The sequence below is a fragment of the Carassius gibelio genome, chromosome B7, assembly GCF_023724105.1.
Source record: "Carassius gibelio isolate Cgi1373 ecotype wild population from Czech Republic chromosome B7, carGib1.2-hapl.c, whole genome shotgun sequence".
Taxonomy (NCBI): domain Eukaryota; kingdom Metazoa; phylum Chordata; class Actinopteri; order Cypriniformes; family Cyprinidae; genus Carassius; species Carassius gibelio.
Window position 1 is genome coordinate 12,514,655 of NC_068402.1, and position 15,648 is coordinate 12,530,302.

The 15,648-nt window shown below is 38.5% G+C and overlaps 1 protein-coding gene across 5 annotated transcripts in view; it reads left to right on the forward strand.

The window, feature by feature from the left end:
* Nucleotides 1-15,648, forward strand: part of LOC127962727 (transcription factor SOX-6) — a 103,652-nt gene that overhangs the window by 32,860 nt on the left and 55,144 nt on the right. For all 5 annotated transcript variants that reach the window (XM_052562394.1, XM_052562390.1, XM_052562391.1 and 2 more), the window contains exons 5-6: nucleotides 6,976-7,148; nucleotides 9,151-9,219. In XM_052562394.1, the coding sequence (XP_052418354.1) occupies nucleotides 6,976-7,148; nucleotides 9,151-9,219 (242 nt within the window). The remainder of the gene's footprint in view (nucleotides 1-6,975; nucleotides 7,149-9,150; nucleotides 9,220-15,648) is intronic.

The following is a 15,648-nucleotide window of genomic DNA, read 5'->3' on the forward strand; positions in this document are numbered from 1 at the left end:
TTACACATTTATTCAATTTACAGTTATTCAGTTCTACGAGGAAAAAAGGAAAACAGATAATAGATCCTCATAGATAGGAATTATTTTTATTTGAGTTACTTTGATCTATTTATATATTTTGCATTATTATTATTATTATTATTATATAAATATATTTTATTAATCATATTATTTGTATACATTTGTATTATGATCATTCGAAACTTTATTATTATTTTACACAAAAATTAAACCGTTATTTTATAACTTTTTTTACTTTTTTAAATTTTTGTTTTTGAGATTTTAAACAGTGGGAGAAGAATAGCACAGAGCGGTGTATTAAATACTTATTAAACTAAAAAAAAAAGAGAGCGCAAGAGAGATGTTACAAAAATCACATGAGATTAATTGTAATTTTATTATTTTACTCCATTTATTATTTTAGCACAAATATGTTGCCAAAATAATTGAGCATCTTTTAAAGCGAGGCAAAACAAAACCGATTTCTGGCAGCTTACTTGATATTTGATCTGTGCCAGATTCAAAGGCGTTTTCCATTACTCCTTTTAGGCATTGTTCCTGACCGAGAGAGAGGAAACCTTCTCCACCCATCACAGCATCTGAAATATTCCTCCGTCTCCCCCATCCTCTAGCAGCACGCTCTGCATTTTTCTCTCCCTAACGCCTCAATAGTCAAACTGTTTGCCCTTATGTACACAAGTGAAATATGAGCCACTGTAAATTATTATTCTTTGGGCCACATTTGCAAGATGAATGCGGGGAAAGCTGTGCTCCGTTTCTCTCCTAATGAATTGAGGAATTTAGCTTGTGGCGGTTTGCTGTAGAAAGGCACACCTTGTTTGCAGCCTCTCCTCACATGGTGTTATTGAAAGTGCTTGTGAACAGGAGAGCGTTGAGGGGAAGACAGCCATCGAAGCAGCCCAACACACGCTAACACACACACACACACACAGACCTGAGGAAAATCACTTCACTAAACCACAGGGCATGCATTTAAGCTTTCCTGCTAGGCAAATATTTTCATTTAAGAAGATTCACAATGTCCTACACTGTTCCCAGGCTCCATAGGTGGTGAAACCCAATAATGCAATTATTCACAAATTAGAAACATATTTGCATGATGTGTGCCACTTGGAAACACAAGTTTAATTCGGTGTACTGCAGTGTCGGGGGAGCTAATGTTTATCAGAGGGTGGGTCGCAGAGCTAATGTTCTGCTCACGGCCGTGTAATGCTGTTACAGAGCTGGCAGGGCCATGCCCGGGCCGCTTTAGCGCGTGTCACGCTGGATTTCCGACTACAGTAGAGTCTCCGGACTCTGTCTCCTCTTCTCTCCTCTCCTCTCCAAGCCGCAGGGCTCTGAGGGGATGTACATTGCTACTAATGGAATCTTTTTGCACAGGCACACAAGCACGAAAGCAAGTTAGGCCTTGAATGATTGTTACATCTAATCAGGGTTTTTATTCTCTCTAATGATAATAATAATAAAACAGGAAGAGGTCAAGGCATCTGAGCGAGTGATGAATGGGCGATTTTAAAAGTGTGTGTTCAAGGGCGGATTCATTCTCGGCGGTGACCTCGCTGCGATCAACTCTGATAGGAGGAACATTGAAATGCACACCAGGAGCTCTCTGTCCCACATCTGTCTGCGTGTGTGTGTGTTGTGTGGTCAGGTTGAGCTGTTATCTCGGTAGGACTCTTTAATGAAGTGGTTTGTGTGATGCTGAGGATGCTGGGAGAAGAGCAGGGCTCTTGCATTATCTTAATTACACTCGTGAGCATCGCTGCTGTCGTCATTAGATTATTAGTCGGCATTAAAGTGCCCCATGAACGTCAAGAACATGAAGTGTGTGTCTGTTTAAGAGCCACTCTGTTGACTTTTGGTGTCAATCAAGTGTTTTTGAGATGGGAGTGGGGAAAAAAAATGTAAATCCTTGTTGAGAGTGTGTAGTAAGATGTAATGAAGTGCGTTTTAATTTACTTTACGTATTCTGCCATCTTTCTCTCTCTCTCTCAAACACACACACACACACACACACACACACACACTCTTATAGAATAGATTTAAATTCTGTGTTTTGGTTGCTAAGTAGATTAGCAAATTAGCTGAAAAAAAGATCAATGATCAATGTTTTTTTTTTTCCAAAATAAAATATATAAAAAGGTGAGAAGTGTATAAATTAAGTTTGAAGCCTATACCACAAAAATGATTTTGTAAATAAAACAGATTATGTTAGTATTAATATTTTGTATTAGTATGTTAAAAATACAGGCTTTCTACTCCAAAATTTCACCATTTATTCAGTGTTTTACTGTTCTTGTAATTTCTTTGTAATTATTTGTGAAATTTACTAGCAATTTCTGAGTAAAAATAGTTTCCAAGATCTTTTTTTCTTAGATGCATAATTAATTGCATGCTCGCTGTATCCGGTTTGGCACAAGTGAATATTGAGGAAGACGTTCACCCTGTTTTTATAGCCTGAACAAGAGCTGTAAATTAACATTATGCTCAATTTTAATGCAGTATTGAAAGTTGTTTTTTTTGAGTTGATGATTTGAGCTGCCATATGCTTGCATGTGAGAGCAGGTCCTGGTGCATGCTAGTTAATGAAGTTTTATTGGCAGGATCAGCGGGGTTTCGATCATCACATGGGGCAGCAGGCCAGGTAACAGCTGTTGGTCATTCCGTCTTAATTCAGGAGAAAGGGAAACCATTTTAAATTAAAATATTAGTCAAAATTATGCTTTATTATTATTATTATTACTATTATAAATATTTAGCAAATTAGTTGCAGTTTATATTTTACAAATTACATACAAGTAGTTAGTTTTAATAAAACGTTTAATGGTTTGTGATTTTATGCAGTTGCTGTGTTTATTTGCATGTGTAGGTTCATATAAATGTCAGTTGAGAAGAATTATAATGATTTTGTGTGTGCCTGTGTGTGTTCTCGGTCTTTAATCTTTGATTTAGTTTGATCTTCACCCTTGGGTCTTGTCTTTAGATGCAACAAGGTTCTAATAGTGATTTAACCATGCAAACTTTGAGGTCACTGACAAGGCACAATCAAATAGTTTTGAATTTCCCTTTTATTTAACGTGTAATCTTGCTATTGACAATAGACACAGATTTTTCACATAAAAGAACCTTCAGAGTTCAAAAGGGGGACCATCAGTTCTAGACTTTGTGTATAAGTATTGCAGGGCTGAAAATCATTAGTGACTGTTTTTTTTTGTGTTTTTTTTGTTAAGCAAAAAAGATGGTTGAGATGAGAGAATATACCTTTTTCAAGCCCACGAGTCGCCAGCCACGTCAGGCATGCCAGCTATGCCTAGCCTGAGTCCCGACACAGCCTGGGCACAATCGCTGCTTTTAGAGCCCTCATAATTTACTTAGGATGGGCTCGCAGCATATGGGATCATCCACAAAAGCCAACTGATGGAGAGACAAAGAAATTCCAGTATTCGGACATTAGGGAGGGAAAAAAGTCATTCAAATTTAGTCATAATGGTTCAGCTGTCCTAACCAAAGGAAGAGAAGAGAATAGAGAGTCTTTCCCTCTTTCGCCCCCTTTCCTTTTTCTTCCTAGTGTGTGCCTGGATCTTTTATCTCTCTTATTCACTTGGGACTCTTCAAAGTAACAAGCTGCCCTCTCTTCCCTTGGTGCTGGACTTGGAACTCAAATTAGGGACTGCTTGATTAGCAGGGAAGGGGGGTTGGGTTGGCCTGGGGTGGCAGAATGGCTGTTGGACAGAACAAATCGCACCCCTACAAAGTGTCTTTTATCTGGTGGCCCCTCTCTTTGACAGCCCCCTCTCTTGCTCATTCATTGCAGTCGCAGTTGTTTCTCTCCGGTATTCGAGTTGGGCATTGTGGGAAATGTCATCCAATCTGGTTTGTGACAGTGAAGGGAGAAAAAGGTGAATGTTCTGTTGACGCCATCTCTCCCTCATTCTTTGTGTTTCCTCCTCAGCCAAAGGTCCTGAGTGGAATCTTATGTCTTCGTTGATGAATTAGACAAACCTAACCTGCTCTCATTATTTAGCATCTCCTGGCCAGACCGAGTCAAGTCAGAGTGACAATGCAATGAGACACCTTTACAAGAGCAGCCAGACTCACTGCTGTTAAGAGCAATGCAATATGCACCACTGCTCTCTTTGTCAGCGCTCTGCAGACAGATAGAGGCAGAGCTCCCCCCATGCTCCCCTGCCAATAAAACTGTTATCTGCTTTTAAAAGGGATATATAATTCAACGCAGGAAGAACAGGATTCTCTATACAAAAAAGGGCTACCAAAATACACTATTCTTATTTATTTCCTAAACTAAATAAATAACTGCATATATTTATGCATTCATTGCTTTTAAATGGATGCATATTTATGAAATTTAAACTGTGGATGAAATTATTTGTAACAACATTTTTGCAAATATTTTTCTTATTTCATTTTTATTAGTTGTTTTATTAATTTTATATTTATCTGTATATTATTTATTTGTGTATTTAAATATGTACATATACATATAATACATTTTTTAATATATATATATATATATATATATATATATATATATATATATATATATATATATATATATATATATATATAAATTTATTATATGTATATGTATATATTTAAATACACAAATAAGTAATATACAGATAAATATAAAATTAATAAAAAATAAATGTAAAAAATAATGTTAGATTATATAATAAAGCAAAGCAATATATAAGTAAAGGAATATAAAGCAGTAAACCATAATCATAATAACATACTTTCATAATACTGTTTCATCTTAGACCTGATATTGTTTGCTATTCTAATGCACTTACTTCTAAAACATTTTGCTTTCCATAATGCACTGAGAAGTTACTGTTATAGTCAGAAAACAATGAAAGAGGACCAGAACAGGCCAGAAATCTGAGGAGGGGAAAACAGGAGTGAGAGAGAAACGGGAAGACATTTTGGTAGCAGGGTGGGGAGGTTGGGGTGAACTCTGGACAATTGAGCCGGAGACGAAACAATGGAGCCTCTGTTAGTATGCTGTTGGTGTTTGTGCAGACCAGCACTCCGCACACACAAGAACCTGTGCTGGGCCCTCCACAATTTGCAGCCCCTCAGTAAAACTCGGCTACTGTAACACGTGTCACCACTTTATTTACAACATATATATATATATATATATAGCGCTTCTACACACAAAAAATACATAAAAATGTAAATTACGTTATGTAACCTAATAGGAGCATACTCCAAAATGTTGTATAGCAGAATCAAGTAAAGCAGATTGAAATGTATGATCAAGTTGGAGGGTTGTCCGGAGAGCTCCTGAGTGGGCAGAATTGAGTCCAGATGTTTGCCCCTCAGTAGGATATGAGTCCTGTCCTCCCCCAGAGGCCCCTGAGATTCTCCATTGGGAGGAGGAGCAAGTTATGCTGTTTGACATCCAACAGCCCTTCTGACTCGGTGAAGTATCTCTCCCTGCGTCCACTGAGAGATGCTCTTGACGCCCCCATCCCCTTCTGACTCTCTCTCCCTTTCTTTTTTGGAGCCTGCTTGGGGGCAGATGTCAGTCCCGACAGCGGCGACAGCTAAATACAGCCCTTCATGGCACAAGCCAAAGGTTAATAAAATCGGTAGCAAATGTATCAATTTTACAGATAAGCCATTCACAACAAGTGTAGTCGGCTGAATAAAAAGCCAATTCAGGGCCGAGGAAACCACATGCAGTAGCAGTGAATAGGCGCTTTTAGGTGCCTTTTTTGAGAGAGAGGGTAAATGGAGAATTGCAGCCTCTCTGCTTCATAGCCACCGCGCAAGCCCGGCCAGTAAATTGCTCTGAATGGGGGCTGGAGGTTGACAGGCCCTATTAAGACAAACTGCCTTCCTCATCGGAGAGATAAAATAAATCAGGAGTTTAGTCAAATTAAAATAGTTGGACTAGAGCAGGCCCCAGGGAGCCCCTTCGGAGAAACTCAAGACAGATGTGGCCAGGGGAGCACAGGAAGACACCCAGGAAAGAATTTAACACTGAGCTGGCCTCTAGCCAAGCCGATCATACTGTTCTCATGAAGCAGCAAGTCACTGTCCGGAGGCAGGATCACTTAGCATTGATTAGCTAAAGGTACAGCGTGGCATCATGGGAGGACGTGCAGAAGGCACGCACATTGTCTGGTGTGATTACACTGTTTGATGCATGCGAGAGAGATAATGAGAGGATGCAGAGGTGACGGTGACCCTGTTTGCAAGAAGGCACGTCAGCTCAGAGGTGTTTGTGCCTGCTCCTCCTCTAATGAGAATTGAGAGCAGTCATTACACGACGGCACCTCCAGTTGTGCAACTGTTGCACACACACTTGCCCTGTATTGTGTGTCACTAATCTGCCACCTTCACTCATCTTGTGACAGCTTGTCTCATTTAATAGGAACATATTCCATTCCTCACCTTCTCTACAAGAAGCCACGATCACCAGAAGTGGAAATAGAGAGCGGGACTTGCGACCTTTGCACTTTTAATAAAGCTGTTCCGAGGCTGTTTGGATGATACCATTCTCAGTTTTGAAGGAGCTAGAGTTACCCTCCCAGGCTGCCTTCTGTGGTCTTCAGGAATTCTGGACTGAGACTTACACGATGCTCAGCATTTGCTGGCTCGGTCTTGCCCTCTCAAGAAAAAAACTTGCTGATCCCTGGAGCTTCTCGATTGTGGGCTTTTTATATCTCTGAAGTGCAGATCAATTAACAAGGCTCTGTTTTCCACCACTTGCTTTGTTTGCTGTTCTGTCTCCAGGAAAACTGACCTTTGCTTTTATATTGAGACTATATTTAAGAGGTGAGGGACATCTGGCTGATGTAACATGAGATGTAAACCTATTCTTCTCACTGCTGGGAGAGTGTACAGGGTTATGGAGAGAAGACCTTTTTTTCTCTTTTACCGTTTGGTTCCTTGTGTTTGACTACATGTGTTTTGTCGCAGGTACTCCAGAAAGTCTCGCAGAGAAGGAGCGACAGCTCTCCACCATGATCACACAACTCATCAGCCTGCGAGAGCAACTCCTGGCCGCCCATGATGAGCAGAAGAAACTGGCCGCCTCACAGATGGAGAAACAGCGTCAGCAAATGGAACTGGCACGCCAACAGCAAGAGCAGGTGAGAATGTGCAAACCAGAGTAGAGCACCATTTAGAATCAGAGTCATAAATCAGAATTAATTGGAATTGAGATTGGAAGGATGTAGAATGGAATTGTTTTAAAATACATTTATACTGACATTTTTAACTAAAATGGCAAAATTTGGAGAAAAGTAAAATATGTTTGAAACTTCACTTTGAAATTTTTACATTTGAATTCAGCTTGGATATTTCCTCATAGTTACTTATAGTTATATATTAGTTATATATATATATATATATATATATATATATATATATATATATATATATATATATATATATATATATATATATATATATATGTGTGTGTGTGTGTGTGTGTGTGTGTATATATATATATATATATATATATATATATATATATATATATATATGTGTGTGTGTGTATATATATATATATATATATATATATATATATATATATATATATATATATATATATATATATATATATATATATATATATATATATATATATATATATATATATATATGTGTGTATATATAACACTGTGTTAACGAAATAGTCCCATAGTGCTTATTTGAAGTACAATTCAATAAATTCCCTTTCCTGCCATTCCAATTCAACTTCCTGTGGAGTGAGGCCAATTTAATTCAAATGCAAATCTCTTACTGGCTTCATAGTGTATATGTCCTATAAACCTTGTTTTGTTTAAAGCCAGTTTAATAAAGATATTATCAGTGATGCGTCACATATTCTCATTTTACAGCCTCATTTATTAGAGGAGGCACTTAAAACAAGATTGCTCTTATTTGCTTTTAAATAGGTAATGAGTTCTTCTATTTAGCGATTTAATGTTTTAATTTAGTTTATGGCTTGATGTTTTACTCCTTGATCAGTCAGACTCTGTCATGAGGAAGGAAGCACAGAGTTACAGTTATTGTATATAACTGATGAAATATGGAAGCACGTAAATTGGTAGGGAAATTGATCTCAGTACGATCAAACTTTGCGCCGAAAAGCATATGTAGATCAAGCAAATGAGGCATACTGAACGCATCAGCAGCTCGTGAGCTCCGTTAATGTCACACAGGATCCCTCAACATATTCACTGTTTTTATAGCGAAACCATATAATTGCTGTCAATTTATTATGCAAATGAATAGGTGCATATTAATGTGGTCTGCATTTACCTGAAATGGATGCACGTTTTCTAATTCACCCTATTAATGTCACCCAGCTCTCCGTGTTAATATTCAACTTTATAGGGATTGTATATTCCTTGTATGCTCAGCTGATTTTAATAAATGGTTATTCCAGGAATTTACTGTTCTGCAAAGGTTCAGAACCGCATCCCTTTCCATTAATGACAAACAAAATGGAAGGAGGGGAGGACAGAAGACTGGGAGAAAGAAAGAGAGGGAGGGAGGAAGGGGGAGCCTGAAGTTAGGATGTCATTTAGCCATCCAGACACGACACAGTAATTAACTGTTGACACTAGTGAAGAAGCCAGCACAAATTAATCCTGACACATTTGCAGACGGGTGATATCTTACAGTGAACACTTTGTAATTATATTTGAAAATGAAAATTAAATGACACTTAAACCTAGGCTGTCAGGCTAACTGAGGAGGAAGAACGGGGGAGCCTGCAGGGGCTGGGAGAAATTGGTAGAGAGGGAGGAGGCAATGCTCTTAGCGTTGAGAGCCCACCCTTGGGCAGACCCGACCACTCCTAGGTTGCATAAACATGCCAGTCTTTCACCCCGCGGCACATCGCCCCGGCCAGGCCCGGAGCTGGGTATAATACACATTAGCAGTCCTCTGATTACAGTCATTAGGGTCAATTGGTGGACGAGAGATGTCACCCACAAGCTCTGATTGCATATATTATCTATCTGCATAAATACATAGTACAATAAATCCAGTTGCTCTTTCGTAGACTATTACAATGTACGTCTTTTAATGTTCTAAGGCTTCTAGCGATGTTCACCTAAACAAATCTTTGTGCTTTCGCAGATTGCCAGACAACAGCAGCAACTTCTGCAGCAACAGCACAAAATCAATCTCCTCCAGCAGCAGATCCAGGTCAGTGCTCGACTTTCGCGTCTTCATTCTGTTAAAAAACGTTATTTCGTTTTTACAGCTGTCATCAATCACATTACAACTGTCACCAATCAGGATAATTGGCCAATGGTAATTCGGGAAGGGGCTATAGATGGGTAGAATAATTATCACTCCCTAATTAATGAAGGAAGGGAAAAAAAAAACAGAAATGAGAGAAAGCTTAATGACACCAAGTGGTGCCTGTTTGCATGTTTTATGGAAAAGTGCCCTAAGGGTTTTAGACATGAAAGCCGGTGATAAATGCCTCTGAAATTACACCGTCCCAGCACGGTGACGTGGCAGCAGCTTTGGAAAAAACAGTCGCTACTGTTAGCCCCGATTCCCATTGTCTAATATTGGAAAAAATCACTTTGCGTTCATTTGCTTAACTCCGTTGCGGCCGACGAGCCTGTAAACATACCTTGTTGACATGTAAAATGCGCAAACCTTGCCTTTTGCAAATATTTGCTGCTTGCTCTAAGTCAGTTTGAGCAATCTTTTGAAGGTCTCTGTTTATAAGTGTGCTTCAAGAATAGGCTCATTGAAAGTTTGCTCTTTGCTTAAAAATAATTGAATTGGATTAGTTGCAAAGTACACACTGTGGTCACCCAAATCCGTTTTCTCGCCGCAAAGTGGATTGTGCTTTTTTCCCTCTCCATCAAGCAATTATGTGAAATGAAAAAAATGGAAAGGAGGGAGAATACAGAAAATGCGCCGTAAATACATGTGACGTATATGTAAAGAAAGAGTAGGAAAAGATGCAGGATAAGAACGAGTGTTTGTGAGCCATTGGTTTGCGTGGTATGTGGTTCTCAATCAAGCAAGGTTAGCGGACCACCCAGTCGGAGACGTAGATGTACACAAGCTGGTCAGTGGCAGTGGTCAAGGTCTTTTACACACACCATACACACATAAAAGCCAAGGGCAACATGAGCAGCCCGTGCCTGGAGATACTCTCTTCTTTCTCTGCTTTTTTTTCTACTTGCTTTTGCACATTCATTGGAGACGGGTACAAAGATCCCCACTCCTCTTTTCTTTCCCAGGTTCACATCCTATACACCATTATGTCAGCTGTTCTTTTCTCACATTTGACACACTCATTTCATTCTTCACTTCTCGGTTCTCACTTTTCAATCTTTATTTCACATCTCATATCATCCTCTGCATTTGACTTCCACTTCAAAGCTCCCGAGCTTGGGGCCCTCAGAAAGGTATTCCAGGCCAGTTTTCTTCTCAGCAGTCTACCTATCATTGTGAGGTTAACCATCAGCGTTTCTTTCTCTCACTGCTCAGATGTGTCAGGTAAAAACAAACCACTGTCTTATTTACACAGCCCAGAAGCAAGACAGATTTATTGCTTGGCAGTAAAACCTCTTTCAAGAGCACTTCTCAAGAGAAAGGCCCAATATGTTAAAGGCACACGCTGTTGAAGAGCCTGCAGGACTAGCCACTGTGCTACGACCACTCTAACACGCCGCGTGTGTGAGAAGCACCACTCTTCACTTTTCAGTAGACAGGCCTCTACATGCTTACTGTGTGTCGCAGTGGCAGTAAGAGTTCGTGTGAACAGTTTAATTACCTTTAGGAGTGGAGGCTGCTGGAGTTGGATATTCTCAACTAGCGACAGAGCTCATCCAAAACAGCTGGGCTATGCTATACTGACATTCCTACAGTGCACTGAAGAGTAGCTAATTGAAGTTGTTATGTTAACATACGTTTTTTTTTTCCCAATAGCATGACATTAATGTTATGTTAACATACGTTTTTTTTTTTTCAATAGCATGACATTTGTCCTGTTGTCAAAGGACAAATGGCAGTGTATCATCATGTTAACTGTTACATTGTATTGCGCATTTAGACTACCATTAAAAAAAAGTTTAATAATTATATTCAACAATAGAGCCTTAAATGGATCAAAAGTGACAATGAAATGAAAGTTGTCATCATTTACTCACTTACTATTTCCAAACATGTATGAGTTTCTATCTTCCATCAGCTGTTTGATTACCAGCATTCTTCAAAGTATGTTTTCTTATGTTCAAAATGAAAAATAAACCCATATGGGTTTGGAACGACATGAGGGTGAGTAATTGATGACAACATTTTCATTTTTGGGTGAACTATCCCTTTAAGCAGGCCAACTGTTAAATCAACATCAGTAATAATCTTGACTGTAGTATATGGAGCCCTGTTTCTTGTCCAGGATTAAGACAAAAGAGATGGTCTTCATCTGCTGCAGTTAATGGCTGTTACACTGTACTCACACATTTTTATACCAGAACACCACCAAACACACAGGCATTAAGAAAGTCAGGCTTAGGATGCATACTATCTTAACATGCCTTTTATCTTCTCTGACTTTGTTTCCATGTATATAATTTCCATTGCCTCCCATTGTGACCCATTTAACTTCCGTCTCCAGAGACCACAGCTTGTTGTAAAGAAGTCTGAAGACAAGAGTAGGATGCAATGGGAAGCGATAGGAGGAGGCTTGCTAATGCAGTTCCCTGGCACTCCGTTTTCATTAGAGCTAGCTCTACAAAAAAATGCCCAGTGCTCTTAATATACAACAGCTTTGAGTTAATTAGTACTCCAAACAAGCTCTTCAGCCTTCATGTAGAAGACGTAAAAGTTGAGTGGTAAAACAGCATGCAGGGATTGGGTTTCCCCGCTGTTAGCATGGAGCGTGTGCGTGGTTTAAAGAGCCAGCTTTCCCATCAAAGCGCTACTGTTTTGGCTCACATGGTAAGCGGCGTTTTAGACATTTATTGATGATATAACTGATCACATCACTGGATTCTGTAAACGGGACTGAACGGGGTCCAAATAAAACCATTGGGCCTGTAACCCAATACAGAGTCAGCTTGGAAAATCAGCTCTGGTTTTCTCCAGAGTTTGGCACTGTGTGTTGCTCAAATCATACCACTTTTAAATTACCCTTCTCTTTGTTTCATCACATTTTGTACAAAGAATTCAGAGAGATGAAGAGATTGAGTCTTTGTCTTTTTGTGAATTACAATGTCACTTGTTTTAAAGATTACAGATGTTTAGATTATAGCGTTAGAGGCTTATCAGAACTTCAAGCTCAAGGGTTTACTACGTATTTATTCCTTTAGCCAAAAGCCTCTTGTTGAGAAATTTCATATGGCAACTAATTCCGTCCAGGGACCGGATTACTGTTATGTGACTCAAGCACGAACTTAAAAGCACCATCGGAGATTGAAGGAGAGGCTTAGGAACAATTAAAAACAAATGTCGAAGTAAATCTTGATCTGAAACAGAAAATGTGTTACTTATGTAAGACAAGTAAAGCCGCACAAATAAGACCGTGTAAAAGCCACCGCCTCCAACAGGAAAGCAAGTCTGTGTTGGTTGTTCTGAGAATCTGTATTAATCAAGCCAAGTGATTCGGGTTCCGCTGACCTGTTTACAAAGAGCCTGTCTCCTTGACAGTTCCACTCACTGTTTTATTCGCCCTCATGCCATTACAATCAGCTGTAATTGTGAATGGCTTCCTGTAGGAAAGAAGAAGAAAAAATATGCCAGAGATCTTAAATATCTCAAGTCATTATCTTAGACAAAAATTAAAAATGAAATAAATGGATTAAATGGAGAGAAAATTTATACTTTAATTTTCTGTAAATACATGCATTTTAGTCCAAGAAATATAATATATTTTTAGAAAGTAATATCATTTCTGTTAATGGTATAATATAATATAATATAATATAATATAATATAATATAATATAATATAATATAATATAATATAATATAATATAATATAATATAGTATTTGTGTATGTATATAATTTTTTACAAATATTTGTTTATTTGTTTCTCATTTATAATTTATGACCATGTTAAAAAAGTTTTATTTAGTTTTATCAAACTAGAAATTTGATAATTCATATAATAATATTTGCTAATAATTTATATCTGTATAACTAATATTAGAACTAATTGATGATTGATAGCAATTTTACCAAAACATCAGTTGTTCAAAATGTTTTAAATTTTCAGTATCTCTTTCTCTTTTCAAATGATTGCAATAATTGTTCTTTTTTTTCATTTGTAATTCTTAAATTACCAAAACTGGCTGAAAAACAAAACAACACTCTGTCGAATGAGCAGTCAAGCAGAGATGATTAAGACCAAAAGTTTATGATCAATGTAATAATACTGATATGTAATTAATCACATTCCCGTTTAAATTTCCTTGTCTTTTACTTTGCCTGAGCTCCCCATAATGATGAAATATGTCTGTTTATATGAGGTTAGAGCACAAAAGGGCTTTTTTTTTTTTTTTTTTTTAGGTTATCAGGAGAGACTGTTCATTGTCCTCCGAGCTCATACATCTCATACACTTCATACTATTACAGCTGCTGTGCTCAGTTGAGATTTCAAAGGCCTGTGCATGTGTGCATATGTATTAGGTGCTATTGTCTCTCTCTGGGCTGTGTTTTGCGATGGCAGCTGTAAATTCCCAAGCTGGACTCAGGGATGATCTGGGCCAGGTTGACGTGCATCTCTAGCGCAGACTTGGCTCGGTTCCAGGCATTCCTGCACGCTGGGGCTGGTACGATGTGAGCTGAGGTGACGCAGGGAGGAGAACACACAGGTGGAGGCTGGCTCATCTTATTGTATACACACACGAACAAGCATCAAGAGAAGAATGATTCCCTCAAAGGTCAGCGTGAACTTTAGATACTGAGGAGAGGCGAGGCTGCGGTGTGTTTGAGGAAAATTCCCGTTGAGATTAAACAACTCTTTCTCTATGAGAATCCCATTATGACGCTCATATACTGTCTCTCATATCACAGCAAACAAGAGTTTATTAGCTCCAATCTCGTTCTCCCTCCTCACACGGCACAGCTACAAGAGACCGAGAGAGCGATAGGGACACTGAGCTCTTTTTGTCAACGGACAGAGATGCTGTTTGTCCGTGTAGGGCCATTGTTGTGCCGACGGTCGCTTCCTGTGTTTTAAAGCAGGCCGCTGGTTCAAACACTCTGTCATTGTGCAGGCCTGGTTCTACTTATCTAAGCCCAGGGCTCTGCTTCCTCTTGCTACTCTACTGAGAGAAACCTCCACGTGGCTGTCTTCCGCTGTCCTCCCCCCTTTCTTCCTCCCACCCGTCCCCCCCCTCCCCTCTCTCTCTCTCTCTCTCTCCCTCTCCCCTCTTTCTCCTGCCAGGACCGGCTGGATCACACAGATCTCAGATCTCTTGCTCTCCGTCTCTCACCCTCTTCTGGCAAGCGCCAAGCGCCACTTCTCATCCACTTCTCTCATTCCTAGACACATTTTCCCATTTTTTCCCAAGCTTACCAGGGGGTTATCACAGAAATTTGGAATTGCATTTGAATAATTTATTTGGTAAAATATATTAATCAGAGCAAGAAGTTAAAATAAATGTGAAAACATAATTCAAATTTATAGTTAAAATGCAAAAAAATTATACAAATAATAAAAACAAGATAAAATACACACACACACACATATTAATATATATTAATAGTAGTAATATAGAGTATTAATAGGAGTTTACTTTTAATTGGACAGCATATCCATTTATTATAAAATAGTGAAAATTAATAGTGAAAATGAAAAACCTGGATAGCTGAAGTTTTGCTTATACTTGTTCAATTTTTTTTATGATTTAATCATTCTTTCCAGACTTTTTTAAATTTGCTATTATAATAAGGAAAAACAAATTAAATCTTCACAGGTTGAGTAGTCATTCCCTGTCCTTTGGTATTTCAAAGCTCACAAAAAGCAAAGGAACTTTTTTTTTCAGTATGCAGTTAAAATGAGAAAAAAAAGGAAAAGAAAATGAAAGGAAGAGAGATGGAAATTTTTGTATTCAGATATTTGTGTTTGAGTTTTTTGTTTTATGAGCACAGATTCCAAGCAGGCCTGTTTATTATCTCAATAATCACTCACTCCCACTATGCTGAGTTTTGTACATTCTCTTCAATATCAGCACACTGACAGACACCATCTGAAATAATTCTGGCTTTTTATTATTATTTATTTATTCAGTTGTTTATCAGCTGCTACATTTGAACAAAGATAATATATTAATTCTACATTTTTCAGTTCATCTTTTCCAGCGCTATAAGATCAGCATTCCAGCTCAGTGGCAGAGGAGTGGCACTATTACAGCTAAAGCAGAAGCTGTTGTCAACATTCACTTCAAAGCAGGAAAGGTTCCCTCACATGTGGTTTTAAATGGTGTGGGGGAGCAGCAGGGAGCCTCTAAGGGTTAACTGATAATAGCTGCATACAGCCACCAGATTAAAGATTCTTTTTAATTATACACGGCTAACCACCAGCATAGTGAAGCCAGACAGACTAAAGACGACCTGTGCAGATGATAGACACAATGTGCCAGTGTGTTTGTGTGTGTTGT